Genomic DNA, 19,239 nt, shown 5'->3' with positions numbered 1-19,239 from the left:
GAACTTTCACACTACACTCCCAAGCATACTGGTTTGGGGTTCACTGGGTCTGTAAGCAACAGAAAATCCCAGGTAAACAAAAGAGAAGTTTACTTGTCTCTAACCCCAAGAGGCCCAACGCTGGTGCTCCTCTGTGTCAGGCTGAGCCCACCCTCCTATCTTTCTGCTCCATAGCACAGGGCTTTGCTTTCGAGGTCTTCTCATGATCCAGCATGGCTGCCTGAACTCCAGCCATTTTACCTGCATTCCAGCCAGTGGGAAGGAGGAGGGGCAGCTCAATGGCATGCCCTTGCCCTCAGCCCTTCCATCCATCCGCAGAAAGGCCACAGGACTGGGTGCTGTGGTTGGATGCTGGGCTCTCGCATGGTGACCGCGTCCATCTCGGCAGCTGTCACTGCGTGTGGGGACAGGGAGGGTCTGCACCAGGAAGCCTTGTCTTAATGAGCCGAATCAACCACCAAAAGCAAACGTGGTTCAACCTGGCCAGTCCCATGCTGGGAGGGCCCTGACACCACTGGCCAGAGCAAAGGGCAAGGGTCTGTCCTACAGGGGGGGGACCCTTGTGACTGAGTGGCAGCCTCTGCTGGGAAGGCATCCCAGATGTCTTGCACCCATCTTAATTTACACTCGTTTTGCCAGCCACGCATCACATATTTGTTGTTTTGATACCAAAATAGCATTGGAGTTGCCATGAGAAAAAGCCACTGTGCTGGGGGAGTGGGCCTGGCCACCCCCACCCCGTGTCCCCCAGGGGCTGCTTGCTCCCAAAGCTGCTGCCAGTGGTCTCAGCCTCCCCACCCCATGGGTAGACTCGGGGGGGCCACCTTGAGGCTGTGGCAGCGGACATGGGGGTCTCTGGCCGTTCTGCAAGTGGCTGCCATGGCACCCTACCCCTGAGCTGGACCCTTCTTGCTGTGGCTGCACAATTCCAGGCCCCTGGCCAAGCCCCGGCAGACCGAGGGCCCCTGCTGCATATGCCTCTGGGATCCCCAGCAGGGCACAGCAGGGGGCTTGGCTGGGAGATTAGGTGAAGGCTGGGGGCTGTGGCCACACCTGGCTCTCCTGGGGACTGGGGAACAGGGAGGGTGATAGCATCAGGCCGGACGAGAATGCATGTCTCCCTGGCCCCCCAGGATGCTTACACTTTGGAAGGGGGGTGTCTGATGCAGTAAAGAATATCAGGTGGGCCTGGGTGGACCCCGGTGGCCTGACCTCTCCTGCCTGCCGCATGTGCACAGGGCCTCCTCTCCACCCTCGTGTGGTGCCTGCTCCGTGTGTCCTGTCACCCTGGGCCTCCCAGAGGCCCCATCTGGAGCTCTGCAGCCCCCGCCCAGGCTGTGGCATCCCTTCTTCGCCCTGTAGGAGTTGGGTTCCTTCTTGCGGCTGTGCCTGACTTAGCTGCTGCTTCCGGCAAGGTCACCACGGCAGTTATTGTTGTGTGACAGGTGCTGGGAAATGGGGCTGTGTCTGGGGCCCACGCCGGCCTCTTGCCCTCGCTGGGCCTCAGTTTCCCCAGCTGTCATAGTGGGGCTGGAGTCTGCACGGGTGCTGCTGGGGGCTGGGCTGGGAGACGGCCCCAGGCAGTACTGGGCACAGCACCACACAGACAGCACCCAGCTATGTGCCTCACCCCACCCCACCCCACCCTGGCCACTGCCCCCCCCCCCCCCCCCCCGCCTCCCCGGCATCCACAGCACTAATCGCTTCTCAGTGCTGAGCTCTGCATACTTGTGCCGGGCAGCCAGGGAGCGGGAGGGTGAGGAAAAGTGCTGGCGCGTTGCTGTAGCTGCCAGGACCGGCCACCCACTCTCCCCCTGCCCCCCGCCACACCCCCAGGGGCTGCAGAGCAGGGCGGGGCTAGAATGGGGAAAACTGGAACCTTGCTGTGTCCCGGCCCTCCAGCTGTCCTGCCGACCCGTCCTGAAGGCCAGGACACGCTACTTGGGGCCCTGCAAGGGGGCCACTGCCAAGCACAGGTATGCCAAGCCCCATGAAGCCCGGCTTGTAGTTGGTTTTCGCTGTGTCATGTGGAACAGACACACCACTCCCAGCCTGCCTGGCTGCAAAAGGAGGTCATGCTGCAGGGTCCCAGGCTCTCACCTTACCTGGCCGCACCTGTTCTGTCTGCACCCACTGTGCACCTGCGGGAGCCTCAGCAGCCGGCCCTGGGAGATAGGCTAGGGTGGCCTGTGAAACTGGGGTGAGTGCGCAGGCGCTGTGGGCAGAGGAGGGCTTAGGAGGCTGTGAGCACTCAGGCCTATGGCCTCTCTTGGCCCTTCCCGGGGAGGCTCCCAGATGCCTGGGGTGGTTCCACCAGTTCTGGCAGGAAGGGTAGAAGCTGAGGTCAAAGGCTGGTGCCCTGCAGGGAGTGAGTCTGTGCTTCCGGTCAGCCTGGATTGATGGCTCTTAATTGAAAATTTAATTAGTGCAGCTTCTCTCAAGAGAGCAGGAGGCTCAGATGCTTGGAGCAGTCATCAGTTCTCAGGGTGGGGGTAGGTAGGTGGCACTGCTCCCTCTGACCTCGCCCTTTCTTCGCCTACAGCCGGTGGGCACCCTAGTCATGGAGGACGGCAATGTGCACTCTGCAGCCAGCATCCTGGCCTCGGTGAAGGAGCAGGAGGCACGCTTCGAGCGGTTGACGCAGGCGCTGGAGCAGGAGCGGCGCCATGTGGCACTGCAGCTGGAGTGTACCCAGCCACCCAGTGTGGGCAGTGGAGGCGTGGGCGGCGGGCAGCCCCTGCCGATGGCCTGGCAAAAGCTAGTCCTGCAGGTAAAAGCCCAGTGTGCCTTGGGAAGGGGGGAAACGGCCAGGTGGAAAAATGATCACGGGGTCCTAGTGGACCACCAGCCAGCGTGCAATGGCTTATTGCAAGACCTGCTAATGCTTCAGGGGAAGCTAGGAAAGTTGGATCCCCAGGGGACTGGAAGTTCCATTTGTGTTTGTGGGATTGCATATGTGGGGCACTGTCCCTCAGAATAGCACCTTTTCCTTGCATGAGCTTCAGGTGCCTGGATAGGGCCTGTTCTAGGCAACTCAGTGGTCAGACACTGAGGCTTTTGCCTGTCCTGGAGTCTTTCTGCCATGTGGGCCTTGATGCACCTGTGGATCAGCCCCAGCGGAAGGCTCTGGCAGGCTCTGGGATCTGCCTGTAGCTCAGAGGATGACCTGGGAGCCTCAGTTTCCTCTACTGACCACTGCCCCCAGATCAGGCTCACGGCCCTGCTCATCTGGCATTTGGAGTGACTGTTACCGAGACATGAGGCCAAGGGGTTGTCTGGGTGGCACTGGCCCAGGAGCCAGGGTACGGGGAGGGTCCCTGGATGGGGTCCTGCCTCCCACTGTGGCTGTCCCACCTCACCACCCAGCAGTCTGCTGTGCCCATGCAGCTCCTTGCCGAGCACTCCGAGCAGCTCCCCAGCCGGCCCACAGTTTCCCTGCTCTGTTCCCTGGGCAGCAGGCAGCAGCATTGCCCCCACCCCCCAAAGCAGCTGGTCTTTTTCCTGTTTGGGCATGTGAGCCCTTCCCTGGCTCTGACGGCCCCCGACTCTGGCAGAAGGGTAGGCTGCCGGCTAGCCACGCCACACCTGGCCCAAACGCACTGGGGGCAGCTGGGGGCTAGCCTCAGTGCAGCCGGATGTGGGGGCTCAGAGCTTCGTGGGGGCACCTGGGCCTAGAGGGCCTTGATGGGCTGGGAGTGGGTCTCTGCACACTATGTCCACGTCAGCTGCCCAGCTCAGCCCGGTATGTGTTGGAGCTGATCCATGTCCACCAGTCTCCAGGGGACCCCCAGTGTTCTATCCCCAGCCCCTCCACTCTGGGAGGCCACTGGAGGAGCCACCCAGGCGGTCCACAGGAGGCTGGGGCTTGAACCAGGGTAGAACTAGTGGGGAAGGCTATACCCTCTGTGCCCCTAGACTCTCGGAACTCCAAAGCGTGAAGCATGCACCCCCAAACTTGGGCGGTGTGTATGAAGGAAGAACAGCCTGGCTGCGCCGTATGGGGTCAGTGGTGGCCAGTGACCCTGGGCCCGCCAATCAGGCGCCAGGATGCTCCATCTGGCCAGAAGCAGCTGCAGCCCACGGTCCTCAGATGGGCCACGTGGGAGGCTGGGACACTGCAGAGGAGAGGTTCCCACAGCTTGGGGCTGTGCCTCGTGACCTTGGGCCACGGCCCCACCCTGTCCGCTGGCCCTCCCCTCCCCTCCCTGCCTTGGGTTTCTGGCTCTTGGGAGGAGATGGTTTTCTCGGGCAGGGATTGGGGTGAGTGTGGGTTCCCAGGGCTCCAGCTGGACTGGCCGGGCTGATGGGGACACGGGGAGTGGGGAGGGGGGAACGGGGCCGGGGGTAGGCCCTGCAGCTGCAACAGCAAATCTGTTTCCCAGGTCAACCCCAGTAGAGGGTGCCTGGGGCTGGACCGTGGGGTCAGGGTCTGGGGTCTCAGACCCTCTGGGCTGGGGGTCAAGGCCAGAAAGCCAGGGGTGGAGGCTACAGCTGCTGCGCCACCCTGGGCTGCCCCCCGTCCTGGTTTCCTCCAGCGGGAAAGGCCCCCTTCTCCAGGTGGGAGGATGTACCTGGGGCTGGCCTTCGCCCAAGAGGGTGCAGAGGGACACTGTCCCATGGTGACGTCTGGAAGACGCTGGAAACAGATCATGCCATGTCATCAGGGTCTCCTTCCCTCAGGGCAGGGGGCCCGTCTTCTTGCTCCCTGTCCCACGTAGTGCCACATGGGGCTGCCAGGACAAAAGACACCAGAAGCCAGCAGTGGGGAAACCGAAGCTCAGGGGGCCATGGTGGGCACCCAAGGCATTTGAGCCTGCCGGCTGTGTGGCCTGTGTGCATGGCAAGTGGAGTGGGGGGCTGGGTTTCCCAGTGGGGTCTGGGAAGAAGTAGGGAAGGAGGCAGGAGCCCCAAGCCGGGTCCCTCCCCTCCCCTCCCCACTGACCTTCCTGGATTGGTCCCCTCTCAGTTCAGCCCAGAGCCTCAGTTTCCCTGTGCTGGTCAAGAAGGGTGGCTCCAGCCTGGCCCTGCCCCCTGGGCCTCCGTGACTACCCGGCCAACACAGCCAGACTCCCCAAGTTGGGGGCTGCCCCTTCACTGAGGGCTGCTGCAGGGGACAGGGGCAGGTATGTGTGTGTGTGCTCCAACTGCGACGGGCCACTCTGTCCCCACACCCCACACCCCTCACCCCCAGCCACCACGTTCCTGTAGACCGCAGGTGCCAATCCGGGGCCAGGCCAGCCCAGCCCAGCCTCCGCGAGCCCAGGGCCCAGACCGGAGAGGTTGTGTGTCCCGCGCAGGGTCACCCAGCCATGCCCCTCACCCCACTCCACCCCCGCCCGCTTGAACTGCCCTGACTCCGTTGGGGCACCCCAGGGGCTCCCCGGAAAGTGGAATGGCAGCCTCCCGGGGTGGGGGTGGGGTGAGAGAGGGGCCAGGCGCCGGGCCAGCGGCCGGGGGAGGGGGGGCCCGCGGGGCGACCCCGGCCCCGCCCCGCCGGCGCGGCCCCGCCCCTCTTGCCTGGGCCCCGCCCGATTGGCTGCGGGCCTCCGCCGCCGCCTGATCCGCCCCCGCGGGGAGCGCGTCCTCCCCGCCCGGCCCGAGCCGCCCCGCCGCACCCCGCGCCCCGCCGCTCCCCGCGCCCGATGCCGGCCGAACTCAGACAGGTTGGCGGGAACCGGGCGGGGAACCGGGGCCGGGCGGGACGGGGGCGGGGCGCGGCCACCGCGGGAGGACCCGCTTTGTGGCGCGGCGCCTGCGGCCCGAGACGGCTATTGTCTGCGCCCGGGACCCCGGGCCGCGGCGGGCGAGCGCCCCGGGGGCAGGTGCCTGGGATCCGGGGTGGCGGGGTGGGGGCAGCGATCAGGAGAGGATGCTTCCCAAGCGGGCGTGGGGGTGGGCCGAGGGTGGTTGTGGTGGGCGACTCGGTCTTCACCCCCCCCCGCTCGCCCCCCCATCACCCCCTAGCCCACCCCCCCTCCGCACCGGCGCTTCCGGGAAGCCCTGTGCCGCGACGCTGCCCACGTGCGGGGGCGCGAGGGGGTCTCCGGGGACAGCCCGGGCCGCCTGCCAGTCCCCGGCTGGGGGCCTGGGGGCCACCGGCCTCATGGTCGGTTTGCGCAGGGGGGACCCCCGAGGCCCGGGAGCGTGGCGCCCAGGGTTGGGGATGCGGTGGGGTGGGTGGGGGCGCAGCGCTCCCTTCCTCACCTCTCCATACGCCCGCCGTGCAGCCCTGGTGTGGCCACCCCCCCCGGGGGGATCCAGCTACTCACTCCAGAGACGGGGGGGGGGGGGGGGGGCCCTTTGGGGTCCCAGCACACAGCCTCAGGGAAGATAGTCCCCGCCACACACCCCCTCTCCCTGACCTGTAGGCACCCACCCCAGGTCCAGGGCTTTCCACCACCCTGGGGTGTGGGTGGGGCCCTGGCAGGTGTACCTGCTGCTGGGTCTGGGAGCAGGTGGAAAGGAGACAGCGTTTGGTGGGACATGTCAGCCCTCTGGTCCTGAACTTGGGGGCCCCACGGGCCATGTTGGCTGGGGTGGGGCTCCGAGCAGAAATCTTTGTGGCTCTCTGTGCCCCTTAGCCCACCCACGTGTGTGCCAGGCCCACAGGCAGGCAGGTGAGGCCCCCCCAAGTCAGCTGCAAATTCCAGGAGGTGCAGGGGAGACTGAGGCCTCGCAGCCCAGCCCATTCCCACAGCTGGGAGGTGGCCGTGGGTGCCTCCCAGGTCTCCCGTGTTCCTTGGCCAGGTCCCTCCCAGCCTGCCCCACAGCCCCGGGATGGCTGCACCCAGGTCCTGGCACCCCTGCAGAACATCGGTGGGTGGCAGCCCCTTGCTGGAATCCCAGGGCAGACTGCTCCCAGCAATGGAAGCGAGCTGGTGGGAACCCCGAGCTGCCCCTGGGAGGGGAACACAGGAGGTGGGCCCAGCAGCAGGGTGAAGGTGGGGCCCAGTAGCAAGAGCCAGGTGAGGGGACTTGGTGGGAGTGCGGCATAGGGGTGGGCCGGGGGCCCCATGCTCAAGGGACAGGGGAGCCCCTCACGGTCAAAGTGGGGGCTGCAGGGTCAGGGGTGCTATGGGGTAGCCCTGGGCAAGGCACATGGGGGACCTGGAGCATTGGGCCAGATGGATGGCCAGGTGCCACTATTGAGCACCACCTGTGTGCTGGGCATCAACTCATGACACTGGCCCTGTCCCAAAGGCATCACAGAGGCCCAAGCCGTGGGCCGGTCTGGCACTTCTCCCTGCCCGAGGCCTCAGTTTCCCCATCTGCTGCCAACACTGAGTGAATAGTCAGGTGTGTGGTTGGGGAAGCCTGTGGCCCCGGAACCTGTGTGTTGAGAGCTTGTGAGGCCTGGCAGGGAAAAAGGGTGTGCACATTAGTGGAAATCAGAAGTGTGCGTGTGCACGTGCACCTGGGAACACAGCACGCGTGCATGTGAGGAGCCCTCAGGAGAGCACCCAGACTGCTGTGCACATGTGTGTGCTGGGTGAGCCCCCGCCTGAGGGACCAGTAAACATGGGGAGCCCTGTGTATGTGTGTGTGTGGTTTAACCCTGGCTGGGGTTAACCTGATCTGTATACGTGCATGTGTGAGCGGGTCCCTGCATATATATGTATGTGTGTGTGTGTGTGTGTGTACAGGGCTGGGTGCTTACACATGTGCATGCATGTAACACTCTCCAGGAGCTCTGATCTCTGCATGTGCATGGTGTGAGCGGGTCCCTGCATGTGTGTGTGCAGGGCTGGGTGCTCACATGTGTGTGCACACAGCGCCCCTGTCTGAGGGGCCAAGTACGTGCCCCAGGCTTGGGGACAGGGCCGCCTGCCCCGTGATTCCCGGCTGACTCACACTCCCCTGCCCCCCCCACCCTGGGTGAAATCACTGCCCGCTTTTAGCTCCCTGAGGTCATTTGCCAGCGGGGGTTTCTTGGGCCTGTGGGATTCCACAGCCAGGCAGCCCGTCTCCAGCGTTGTGATGGGTGAGATGGCAGGGTTGCCAGGCCTTGCTGGGGCGGCGGGGGAGTCTCCTGATCTTCCTGCACCCCCATCCCGGCCGCCCCATGCCAGACTGGGAGGAGTGAGCTGGGCTATAGGGCGGGGCGCTGGGGTTCTGGGGGGTGGCCCCCTGCCCCCCAACTCACCCTCCTTCCAACAGCCTGGTCAGAGAGGAGGCTGTACTATGAGTGTGTAATATATGCAGATATATGCAGGCCTACTCAGGTCCAGGTCTACTGGCAGTATCCCAGGCAAAGTCCCCTATCAGTCTCGCCCCTCCCCGCCCCCTGTTGCCAGGACAAAGCTCTGGCCCCACCTACGCCTGGCCCCCCACGGCCCCTCAGGGAGCTCAGCCCCTGCCACACGCCCCACACACAGCTGAGGCTCTGGCAGTGACCAGCTGTCCCTGCACCTTTGCTTCTGCAGACCCAGTGTGGCCCCACCTTTTAGCCCAGGGAACCATTCCCTCTTCCCGGCAAAGCCCCCAACAGGCCATATCTTGCCCATCTGCACCGCAGGAGCCGAGAACGGGGCAGGGGGGGATGCCGCAAGGCCTCTTCGTGCATGCCCAAAGCACTTTGTGAGATTCTGGGTAAATCCCTTAGCCCGCTGGGCCTCCGTCTCCCTGTTTGTAAAATCTCGTGGCTCTCTGAGGCCCACTGCCCAGGAAGGCTGGCAGTGTCTGTGAGCTGTTTTTCCCTGAAGCCCCAGAACCTGAGGAATGCATCCATCCTAACGTGGCGGTGCGAGCTCGTCCCAGGCCCAGAACCTCAGTGCCTTGTGCATTTGTCCAGGCTGGGGACCATTGCCATCCCAAGGTCCCGGAACAGCTCAGGCAGTGTCCATCCCAGCTGGCCCACGGGCATGGGTTGTTGGTCCTCCCCGGGCCCACAGGCATGTCTCTGGGCCGGCCGCAGGCCCGGGGCCCTGGTCAGGCACCCAGCCTGAAAAGCCAGGGGCCTGGGTGGCAGGAGCAGGCCCTGTCCTCTCACTGACCTGGCCCTGGCTGCCCAGGAATGTGGGCTCCTCCCCCTGCCCCCGCTCACCGACCCCAGCTTGGGTTTCAGCCCTGCTTGTTCTGGCTGGGTACTGAGCCGGGTGTGGGGGCCCAGGCTGCCTGTTCCCTGCTGGGGAGTCCAGCTGGGGATGTACGGGGCAGTGGTGGGGGGGGGTCTGGACAGCGCTCCACCCTCATGATCCCAGTGGGGCTGACAATGAGGGTGGCTGCATGTTGCAAAGGGGGCAGGTGACCCAGAGCTAAGGATGAGGTTGGGGAGAACCTGGGATGGGGGTGGAGTGCAGGGAGGGGACACAGTTTTCCCCTCAATCTGGGGCCCACCTCTCCGGGCTCCACAGTGCCCAGGGCCAGGGAAGTGGAGGCAGGACAGGCCCACCTGGCACTTTAAGAGCATCTGGCCGGAAGGCCTATGGGTATTTTGGTCCTGTGCATGCAGGGCACTCTGGGAACTGGGTATTTCTGTCCTGTGAGGACAGCAGGCTGACCTTGGGGGCAGGAACCGGGGCGCGGTCACAGGGAGTCTGGGGACAAGTACTCTCTGCACCCGGGGTCCCAAGGCGGGCAGGGAGGAGCCCCCCCTCCACCCCCAGCCCGGACAGTCCCATGCCCCGGGCCAGCAGCCTGCGACCGCTGGGCCAAATGTCCCCCAAGGGTCTCCTGAGGCCCCCCGAAGTGCTCCGGGGTGGCCGGGGATGTGGGGCCCGGATAGGAGGCTCCGACCCCACCCATGCCCGGCCCCCACCCCTGCACCCCAGGAGCAGAGCCCCGGCAGCCAGGCGTCGCTGGCCACGATGCCAGAGGCGCCCGAGCTCCTGGAGGAGACGGTGACCGTGGAGGAAGACCCCGGCACGCCCACCTCCCACGTGTCCGTGGTCACATCCGAGGATGGTACCACCCGCCGGACCGAGACCAAGGTGAGGCCGGGCAGGGCGCTGGCTCCTGGGGGCCTGTCCTGTGTCCAGTGGGGACACTGGGGCCGGCATCACCTCCCCCCACCCCCACCCACCAGGCCGCCCGCATGTCCACAGGTCACCAAGACGGTCAAGACAGTGACCACACGGACGCTGCGCCAGCTGCCCGTGGGCCCGGATGGACTCCCGCTGCTGGACGCCGGGCCACCCCCAGGCCCCCCAGACCGGCACTTCCTGCTGCGTGGCGGGGGCGGCCCGGCGGCCACCCTGTCCCACCTCGGTGGTGGCTTCGGTGACAGCCCCAGCTATAGCAGCCTATCGCGCGGCCCCAGGGTGCGGCCACCCCGCACTGGTGCCCTGGCCCGGGGCCCCTGCGCTGGTTGCTTCACACTGCCCGGCCGCCGTGAGGCCTTCCCTACGGGCCCCGAGCAGGCCCTGCCCGGCGGTTGCTCCCTGCCCGAGCGCGTCCAGGCCGAGCCCTACGGCCTGGAGGACGACTCGCGCAGCCTGGCTGCCGCTGACGATGATGGGGGTCCCGAGCTGGAGCCTGATGACAGCACGGCCACGCGTTGGAGGCCTGACTGCGGACGGGGCCCCCGCGCCTGGTGAGCACCCGGTCCCTGGCCCCCCCCCCGCCCCACCCCACCGTCTCCTCCAGGAAATCTACCTCCCATTCCGCAGCCATGGCCGAGGCCACCGGGGCCGACTCAGTCACGCACACTTTAGTATGAATTAGTCTTTTTGGGACACTTTTTAAGGAGGGCAGGCAGTGGGTTTTGTTTCCCTGCAGACCTGGTACACAAGGGAAGGTGGGACGGCATCCAGCGCCTGCTGTCCTTCCTCCAGGCAGACAGTGGTGAAGACCTGAGTGCACAGACTCTTTCTGTGCCTCAGTTTCCCTGTGTGCATGGCAGTAACCAGGACCAGAGCGCCCGGTCCTTCCCGGCTCTGCCTCTGCCTCTTGTCCCCCACCCCTGCCCTCGGTTCCTCCATCAGCAGAGAAGGTCACAGTCACAGCTAGGTCTGCATCTGCTGGGTGACAGTGGGTAGGTCACCTGTCTCCTCCTAGCCTCAGCCCCTCCCCTGGGAAGTCACTGGCACATACCCCCAAGGCTGCCAAGGGGCCTGGTCACCTAAAGGCCCCTTGGTGGCCCCTGCAGCTGTTCTCAATTACACATCTGGCAAACATCCCCCTTGAAGCCCCCAAATCCGTGGCTTATCAGCATGTACCATGGCATTTCCCATTTCTCTAAAAAGGATCTTATCCAGGCCTCTGAGGCAACCAAAGAAGTCTCGTCCTTATGACAATGAGACACTCCCCATGGACACCCCACCATGGGGATGGCCACGTGTGGGGACATCCTTGTCCTCCCTCCCCCCCCACCCCCCCACCCCCCCACCCCCGGCACCAGCCAGAGCAAACCTTCCCAGGAAGATGGGCTGTTTTCTGGAAGGGAGCCGGGACCCCTAGTTTTGGACAGAGGTTGCAAGGAGACCCTCCCTGGTGACTATAGGGAGTGAGCTCCCCGTCCGAGGGGAGAGGCAAACCCTGGCCTGATGGCTGGAGGGACCCAAGCATGGGCACTCTAGGTGCAACCCCACCCTCCGGGAATCTGCACCCCCCCCCACACACACACTGGAAGGCCCGACGGGGCAGGGCTGGGGCCCCCCGGCTTACCCCCAGAACACACACACACACACTTACCCACACAGGGCCTACGAGGATGCGGCGGACGGCAGCGGTGGCGGTGGCAAGCTGGAGCGGCCCCCGTGCACAGCGGCACCCCTGGCCCAGCCGGAGCAGGGCAGCTTGGGCAGCTTGGAGCGGGGGTCCCGGAGCTCGCCATCGCCCGATGGCGCCCACCGGGAGCCTCGCTGGCGGGACCCAGAGCTGCCCGAGGTGCTGGCCATGCTGCGCCACCCCGTGGACCCGGTGAAGGCCAACGCAGCCGCCTACCTGCAGCACCTGTGCTTCGAGAACGAGGCGGTGAAGCGGCGCGTGCGGCAGCTGCGGGGGCTGCCGCTGCTGGTGGCGCTGCTGGACCACCCGCGGGCCGAGGTGCGGCGCCGGGCGTGCGGGGCGCTGCGCAACCTCTCCTACGGCCGCGACGCCGACAACAAGGCCGCCATCCGCGACTGCGGCGGCGTCCCCGCCCTGCTGCGCCTGCTGCAGGTGGCCCGCGACGGCGAGGTCCGCGAGCTCGTCACCGGTGAGCGCGGCCTGGGGAACTCTGTCCACCCCCCAGCCCCCCCCCCCCCCCCCCCGCGTCCCCGGGACTGCCGGGGAAGGGGCTCTGTCCAGCCCCGCTGGGCCGCCAGGTTCCCCATCCCCAGGTCCGCCAGCAGCCTCCATCCATCAGTCCATCTGTCTGTGCACCCGTCCTCAGGCACGCTCTGGAACCTGTCATCATACGAGCCCCTGAAAATGCTCATCATTGAGCACGGGCTGCAGACCCTGACACACGAGGTCATTGTGCCGCACTCGGGCTGGGAGCCCGAGCCCCACGAGGACTCCAAGCCCCGCGACGTGGAGTGGACTACCGTCTTCAAGAACACGTCGGGCTGCTTGAGGTGAGCGCCGCGGCTGGGACGCGCCCCCCACCTCTCCCCAGGTCCGGGGACCCGCTGGGTCAACAGGACATGCCCCCAAGCCCCTTGGCCCTTGGACTGAAGGTGTGGGCCACATCGATTGTGATCTCTGGGTGCGGGGGGACAGTGGCCTGTCTCGGGTCCACTCTCCAACCCCAGTTCAGGGAAACATGAGCCCCAAGGCTGGGGGTGTGGGGCGGCGCCGGGGCAGCCAGGGGCCACAGGGCTTGCTCCCCACCCCCTCCCCACCCTCCACCCCCAGGAATGTGAGCTCCGATGGCGCAGAGGCCCGGCGGCGGCTGCGCGAGTGTGACGGGCTGGTGGATGCGCTCCTGCACGCCCTGCAGTGCGCCGTGGGCAAGAAGGACACGGACAACAAGGTGTGCGGGCAGGAGGCCCTGGACGCGGGATGCCTGTGGCGGCCTGTCATGCCCCCCCTCACCCCCCCTCCCCCGCCTCGGGGGGTTGCACCCAGGGTGCCCCCCTGTCACCCTCTCTGGGCCCCTCAGTGGCAGGGCCCCCAGCTTGCCCTCTCCCTGCAGTCGGTGGAGAACTGTGTGTGCATCATGCGGAACTTGTCCTACCACGTGCACAGGGAGGTGCCCGGGGCCGACAGGTACCAGGAGGCCGAACCCGGGCCCCTGGGTGCCGCTGCAGGTTCCCAGCGCAGGAGGAGGGACGACGCGGGCTGCTTCGGCAGCAAAAAGGCCAAAGGTGGGTGGGCGGGCAGGCAGGTGGGCAGGGTGCCCGTCCCCACCGCACGGAGCTGGGGGCACTGTCAGGGTTAGCAGGGGTGGGCAGCACCCACAGCTGGCCTTCTCTGTCAGTGCAGTGGGGGGGCCCCCTGACTTTAGGCTCCGAAGATAGGGGTGTCTGGGAGCCCTGAGTGGGAACTGTTGTAGGCGGCGCCACAGAGTCCTGCGTCCACACCTGCTCCACCTGGGGCGGTGGTCACACCAGTCTGCGTCACCCCAGCATTTGCAGGGTGCTAGTTCCAGGCATCTGTGCTCCCCTGCCCCACCCTGGGCCTCCCTTTCCCTGGCCCACTCATGGGTACTCAGCCCCCAAAGCAATTGGGGTGAGTCCCACATCCTGTTAGCTCAACTAAGGATTTGGGGTAGTAATGGGGACCCCTTAAGAGGGTTTGGGGATAGGGTGCTTTCTGGGCTCAGGCTGTCTCCTCTCTCCTGTGCTTCCCTTGCTGCCCAGAGGAGTGGTTCCATCAAGGTGAGTCCCTATCTGTTCTGCCACCCAGGCCTGGCATCGGGGCAAGGAGCTCCCGGAGGCCGTCCCCTCTCAGGGTCCTCCCCACCACTGCTATCTCCACGGGAACTGCAGGAACCTGGGCCCTGGGCTGGTGGGAAGCTGAGGGGCTGCCCCTCTGTAACCTTTGGCTCAGCTATCTGGCCAGAGTTAAGGTCAGACAGGGCCTGGGGGACCCCTCCAGTGAAGGGTGCAATATGGCGCAGGCAGTGGCCCCATGAAGACAGGCTGGAGGGAGTCCAGGTCACAAAGGTGTGCCTTCCAAAGAGGCAGCACTCATACTGGAGATAAAGAGGGCAGCCTGCGAGGTAGTGAGCTCCCGTCATGGAGGTATGCAAGTAGAGGCTGCACAAGTGAGATGGGGCTTGGGCCAGGGCCTGGGGTCTTTCCTGTCCAGGAGAGCCTGGACAGTCGTGGCCTCAGGCTGGGTAAGGTTTGTGCTTGGGTGAGGCCCCTGGGAGAGCTTGTCATGCCATGTGACCTGGGCAAGTCCTGTCCCTGACAGTCCTTGGTTTCCCTGTCTGCACCTGCTTGAACTGTGATAACGGTGCCCACTCCCAGAACCTCTTGGGCCCAGGCTTCTGCATGGGGTGCTCTTTGGATTCTGGGTAGGAGGGAGCTGTGCCCCCCCCCCCAACCTTTCCACAGCCCCTACGCCCAATGGGTCTGCTCCTTTGTTGCAGGGAAGAAGGACGAGGAGTTGGATCAGAACTCTGACACGCTGGACCTTCCCAAAAGAACCGAGGCTGCCAAAGGTGAGCAGGCAGAGGTGGAGCCAGGCGGGGCAGCCGGGGACCGGGCCTGGCCACCTCATGCAGCTCTGTGCCTGCAGGGCCTTGGAGACCAGATGGGGAAACTGAGGCCCACCGCTGGGGGCTTCCCAGAAGACTGGTCAGTGCCATGGAGGCTGGGTGGGAAGACGAGGCACAGGAGGCTGGGGCTTGCTCACATCACACAGGACTTAAAGCTGGGCCAGATGGGAAGGGGGTGGGCCAGGCAGGGCCTCCTCCAGGGTCCACTTCTACGGGGTGGGGTGCTGGAAGCCAGGGAGGACTTGCTTCGGTTCAGAGGGGCTGGCTCCAAGAGTGCCAGGAGTCAAGAGTCAGGGCCCCAGTGGGTGCCTTCCTGGTGGGGCTCAGGGCCACCAGCAGCCATGGAGGTGGGTGACCCCAGATGCCAACATCTGGACAGGCTCAGCGGTAGAGGGGCCTGGGGGTAAGGATAACCTGGAAAGGACAGGCCAGTGCACATGCCTGGAGTGGGTGTGCTTGGGGTTGGAAAGCCCAGGGAGGCTGGTGGAGGGCACTTGGGGCACTAGGCACGAGGGTCTATGGAACTGGGGCCCGAGGGTTGGAGGGGAGGGGGATGGCAGGCCAATTTGGGGAGGCCACCCCAGCTGTTCATCTTTGGAGCCCCCCGTGCTGGGTGGGAGCCTGGGAGTGCCCTGCTGCAAGCGGAGGCTGCAGCTGCTGGGACTCCAGTGGGGAATTCTGGGGGAGCCTCCAGGTGGCTGCCTCCCTCCCCATCCCGGGACTGTCCGAAGTCCCCACCACCGCCTGCCCAGCTGGGTCAGACACGTCCCTTTGGCAGCCGGGTGGATGCGTGCTCCCAGTGTCACCTCCGTGTGAAATGGGGATGCCTTTCCCGCCCATGGTTGTATGTAGAGAATAAGTTCACCTTGGACATTCCCTGGTTCCACGCCTATCCCTGGTCCAACCTCCTGCTGTCCCCGGGGGTGGGGGTTGGGGGGGTGGCCGTTCCTGATGGGGGTGGGGGACCCTGTGCGCAGGCTTTGAGCTGCTGTACCAGCCCGAGGTGGTGCGTCTCTACCTCTCCCTCCTCACCGAGAGCCGCAACTTCAACACCCTGGAGGCGGCGGCCGGCGCCCTACAGAACCTCAGTGCAGGCACCTGGACGGTGAGCGGCAGGGCGTGGCCCGGGAGGCTGCGCAGAGGAAGTGGCGTTGGGGCCCGGGTGGGTCGGGTGTGTCAGGCGAGGGAGGGAGGCCAGAGCGGCTGAGCCCCCACCCCACCGTCCCCGAACCCCCCACACCCCACCCCTTCCCCCGCCGCAGTGGGCCACGTACATCCGTGCCGCGGTGCGTAAGGAGCGCGGGCTGCCGGTGCTGGTGGAGCTGCTGCAGTCCGACACCGACAAGGTGGTGCGCGCCGTCGCCATCGCGCTGCGCAACCTGTCGCTGGACCGGCGCAACAAGGATCTCATCGGTGAGGGCGTCCGCGGGGCCGGGGCGAGCCGGGTGGGGTGGGGTCGGGGACGGGGTTGTGCCCCAAGCCTGGACCCAGCCCCGCGCCCCCCCCCACCCCCCGCAGGGAGCTACGCCATGGCGGAGCTGGTGCGAAACGTGCGCAACGCGCAGGCGCCGGTGCAGCTCGGGGCGCGCCTGGAGGAGGACACGGTGGTGGCGGTGCTTAACACCATCCACGAGATCGTGGCTGACAGCCCCGACAACGCGCGCTCGCTGCTGCACGCCCGTGGCGTGCCCGCGCTTGTTGCGCTCGGCGCCGCCAGGTGGGAGTGGCACAGGGGGCGGGGCTGGGGCTGGAGCTGGGCAGGGGGCGGGGCCGCCGCTGACCCCAGGCCCCCACCCCCCGGGTCCCTGCCACAGCCCGTCGGGACGCGAGGCGAAGGCGGCGGCGCACGTGCTACAGACAATGTGGAGCCACCGGGAGCTGCGCGGCGCCCTGCAGAGGGAAGGCTGGACCAAGGCCCGCCTCCAGGTGCGCCCCGACCCAGCATGTCCCTCCTCCTGGCCTCCTCCCCCGAAGCATCCCCCCATCCTATCCCACCCCACCCCACCCCATCCTGTGCTCTGTGCCTCCCCAGTGCGTCACCACTAAGGGCCCGAAGGAGGCACCAGGCACGGGGGGCTTCGATGCCAGCACACTGCCGCTGGGGGACAAGGGCCTTGGTGAGTGCCCACCCAGGGCTCAGGGGAGTCATGCCTCCTTTCCGGGAGGGGTCCCCAGGCTGGGGGCATTTGACCTGCCTGCCCTCTTCTGTTTTCCTTCTCACCCAGGGCAATTGGCTTGGTGATGCTCAGGGGCTTGGGTCGCAGGGGCCAACACTCTCCCCCACCCCCGGGGTAGGGTATCCCCTGGGCCACTTTCCTAAAACCGCATACCCACCTGCCTGTGTCTTGCAGATGGCAAAAAGCCAGGCAGCCGGGACCCCATGTTGGCGGACCAGCTCGGCTCAGGTACGTGCAGGGTTGTCTGTTTCCCACACAGTGACGGGGTGGGTGCTGAGCTGGGCTGACAGGTGCTAGGAGTGAGTGCAGGGTGGGGCTGCCTGCGAGCAGGTCCCAGGTGGAAGGCAGAGATTGGTTTTGGGGGTGTTCAGGTTATAAAGGAAGGTCAGGACCCAGCCAGGGTCTCTGATTTGCCAGCTCTGGGGTGGAGATTGGGGGGGCTCAAGGGTTCTGAGCCTCAGTGTGGGGGACAGATAGGCTGCTACGAGGCCAGGGTTCTGGGAAAGACCCGTGACGGGGGGCTGTGCAGAGGAGGGTGATTTTTTTCAGATGCTCAGGGGGCCCTGCACCCTGGGGTGTGGGCTGGAGGGGGTGCCCTGCTCCATGGCACCTGCCTCACAGGGGTTCCGCTTGTGTCCCCACCCTGCAGATGGCTACTCCACCATAGACAGGCCCGATTGGAGGGTCCGAGGCAGTGTGGCTGGGGATGCCTCTGAAAAGGAGCCACTGAAGGTAAGTATGGGGGGTGGGGGGCAGGTTCCCTGCGGGGTACCCGTCGAGGTGGGGATTGTTCATGGAGCAGCTGGGCCATGGAGCCAAGGCCGAAGATTGGTCTTTCTGCCTGGAGCATCTCCATTAGAGGCTGGGGAGGGAGGAACAGGGGATGGAGTGTGGACAGCCAGAGAAGAGGGTGGGTCGGCTCTCAGCCCGCTGTGGTCCCATCCGCCAGGGGGAGTCCCTGCCCCCAGCTCTGCAGCAAGGCCCCAGCTTCTTGCACGGCCATCTGTCCATGTCCGTGTGTCACCCGTGTCTGCGTGAAAGCACACTTGCCTGTGTCCCCTCTTTCTCCAGCCGTGTCCCAGGCCACGTGGCAGGCCCGTCCCCCCCCATCCCCACCCCTGGGGACCCAGCTGGGCCCCCCCACGTTCATCAGCTCCCACTAACCTGCTCCGTTCTGCCTCTCCCGCCCTCCCGCTGCCCGCCCCGTCTGGTGTAGCCCGACTCCGGCAGGAAGGCCCCTCCCCTGGGGCCCAGCAGGGCCACTGTCAGGCTGGCGGATGCTGTGGGGGACACGAAACCGCAGCCCGTTGATTCCTGGGTCTAGCTTGCATGTCTGGTACGTTTTCTTGTCCGATTGTCCGGCCGGCCGTCCTTCTGCTCCCTGGGCTGGGGGCTGCTCCTTAACCTTTGCCAGCTGGCTGCCCTTCTCCCCACACCTGCTTGCTCCCTGTGGGTCCCAAGTGCCCACTTTAGGGGCCTGGAGCCCCCCACCACCCAAGGAGACAGGGCCAGAGCAGAGATGGGCCCCCCGAGGGTCCTCCGGCCAGCATGGGGGTCCCCCAGGGGCTCTGGTCTTGTGGGGACGCAGGAGCCTGTGGCTGCAGCACCCCTTTTTTAAATTCTTTCCCCAGGGCCATGGTCTAGCCGCTTGTCCATAGGGATTCCAGCCCGGGAGGAATGGATTCTCCGGGCGTCCTGGGCAGACAGTGCCGCGGAGCTGGGAGCCCCCTGGGGCAGGGTCAGCAGCACCTCTCACCCCCACCAGGCTGGACTTTTGGGGTGTCCCCTCCTGCCCTGTGCCCCATCCTCACCCCCTGCCCCTATGTGACTCCTTAGACCCCAGGGTAGCTGTGTGCTGACACGGTGCTGTGTGTGCGTGAGTGGGGGCCGGGCTGTTGGTGGAGGGGTGTCCGGGGCCCAGGATGGGTGCCTGGCTTGGCTCTGGGCTGGCCCTGTAGGAGAGCGTGCACAGAGGCCGCCCAGGTGTCCAAGAGCAGCGGAGGGCCTGGTGGCCACGGAGGAAAAAGGTGCGGGGCCGGGAGCAAGGCGGGCGCTCTGGACGCCCAAGGGTGGAGAGCCCCACCCTGCATGGCAGGCGGGGCATGGGTGGGGCGCTGCCCCAGGGGGTATGGACCTGGGCGAGGGGGCTGCAGGCAGCACAGCGGTGGGGGGTGGGGGCGGGCCTGCAGAACCCTCTCTGCCCTGACTCCAGTGCACGGGCTGTGCGTGCTGAGGCTCCCAGGCAGTCCTCGGACAGCGTCCCTGGGACACAACTCAGGCAGCAGCGGGGATGGCCTCTGGGTGCCTGCTGTTTGTGACTTTGAAACGAAAGGAAACCACTGACAACAGACCTTCAAGACAAAACCAAAATCAGACAGTATGGGTGAATGTCTAAATTTTTGTAAGAACGTTGAAAAATTAAAAAAAAAAAAAGCAAAGGAGTGTCCTGTTTTCTTTGGCTGGCGTCTCTTG

The 19,239-nt window shown here is 65.7% G+C and overlaps 1 protein-coding gene across 1 annotated transcript; it reads left to right on the top strand.

The window, feature by feature from the left end:
* Positions 1-1,782: 1,782 nt before the first annotated feature.
* Positions 1,783-19,205, top strand: ARVCF (ARVCF delta catenin family member). Its single transcript, XM_077160383.1, has 18 exons — positions 1,783-1,976; positions 2,543-2,770; positions 9,771-9,929; positions 10,044-10,531; positions 11,640-12,136; positions 12,314-12,497; positions 12,778-12,895; positions 13,058-13,229; positions 14,462-14,533; positions 15,568-15,695; positions 15,853-16,003; positions 16,109-16,307; positions 16,405-16,516; positions 16,623-16,707; positions 16,942-16,995; positions 17,417-17,499; positions 17,984-18,103; positions 18,399-19,205. The coding sequence occupies exons 1-17, from the start codon at positions 1,863-1,865 to the stop codon at positions 18,089-18,091; spliced, it is 2,952 nt and encodes a 983-aa protein (XP_077016498.1). The 5' UTR covers positions 1,783-1,862; the 3' UTR covers positions 18,092-18,103; positions 18,399-19,205.
* Positions 19,206-19,239: the final 34 nt, after the last annotated feature.

Source organism: Tamandua tetradactyla, chromosome 5, assembly GCF_023851605.1.
Source record: "Tamandua tetradactyla isolate mTamTet1 chromosome 5, mTamTet1.pri, whole genome shotgun sequence".
In the NCBI taxonomy this organism is placed as follows: domain Eukaryota; kingdom Metazoa; phylum Chordata; class Mammalia; order Pilosa; family Myrmecophagidae; genus Tamandua; species Tamandua tetradactyla.
The sequence above is the reverse complement of the archived record's forward strand: the minus strand, read 5'-3'. Positions and strand labels throughout refer to the sequence as shown.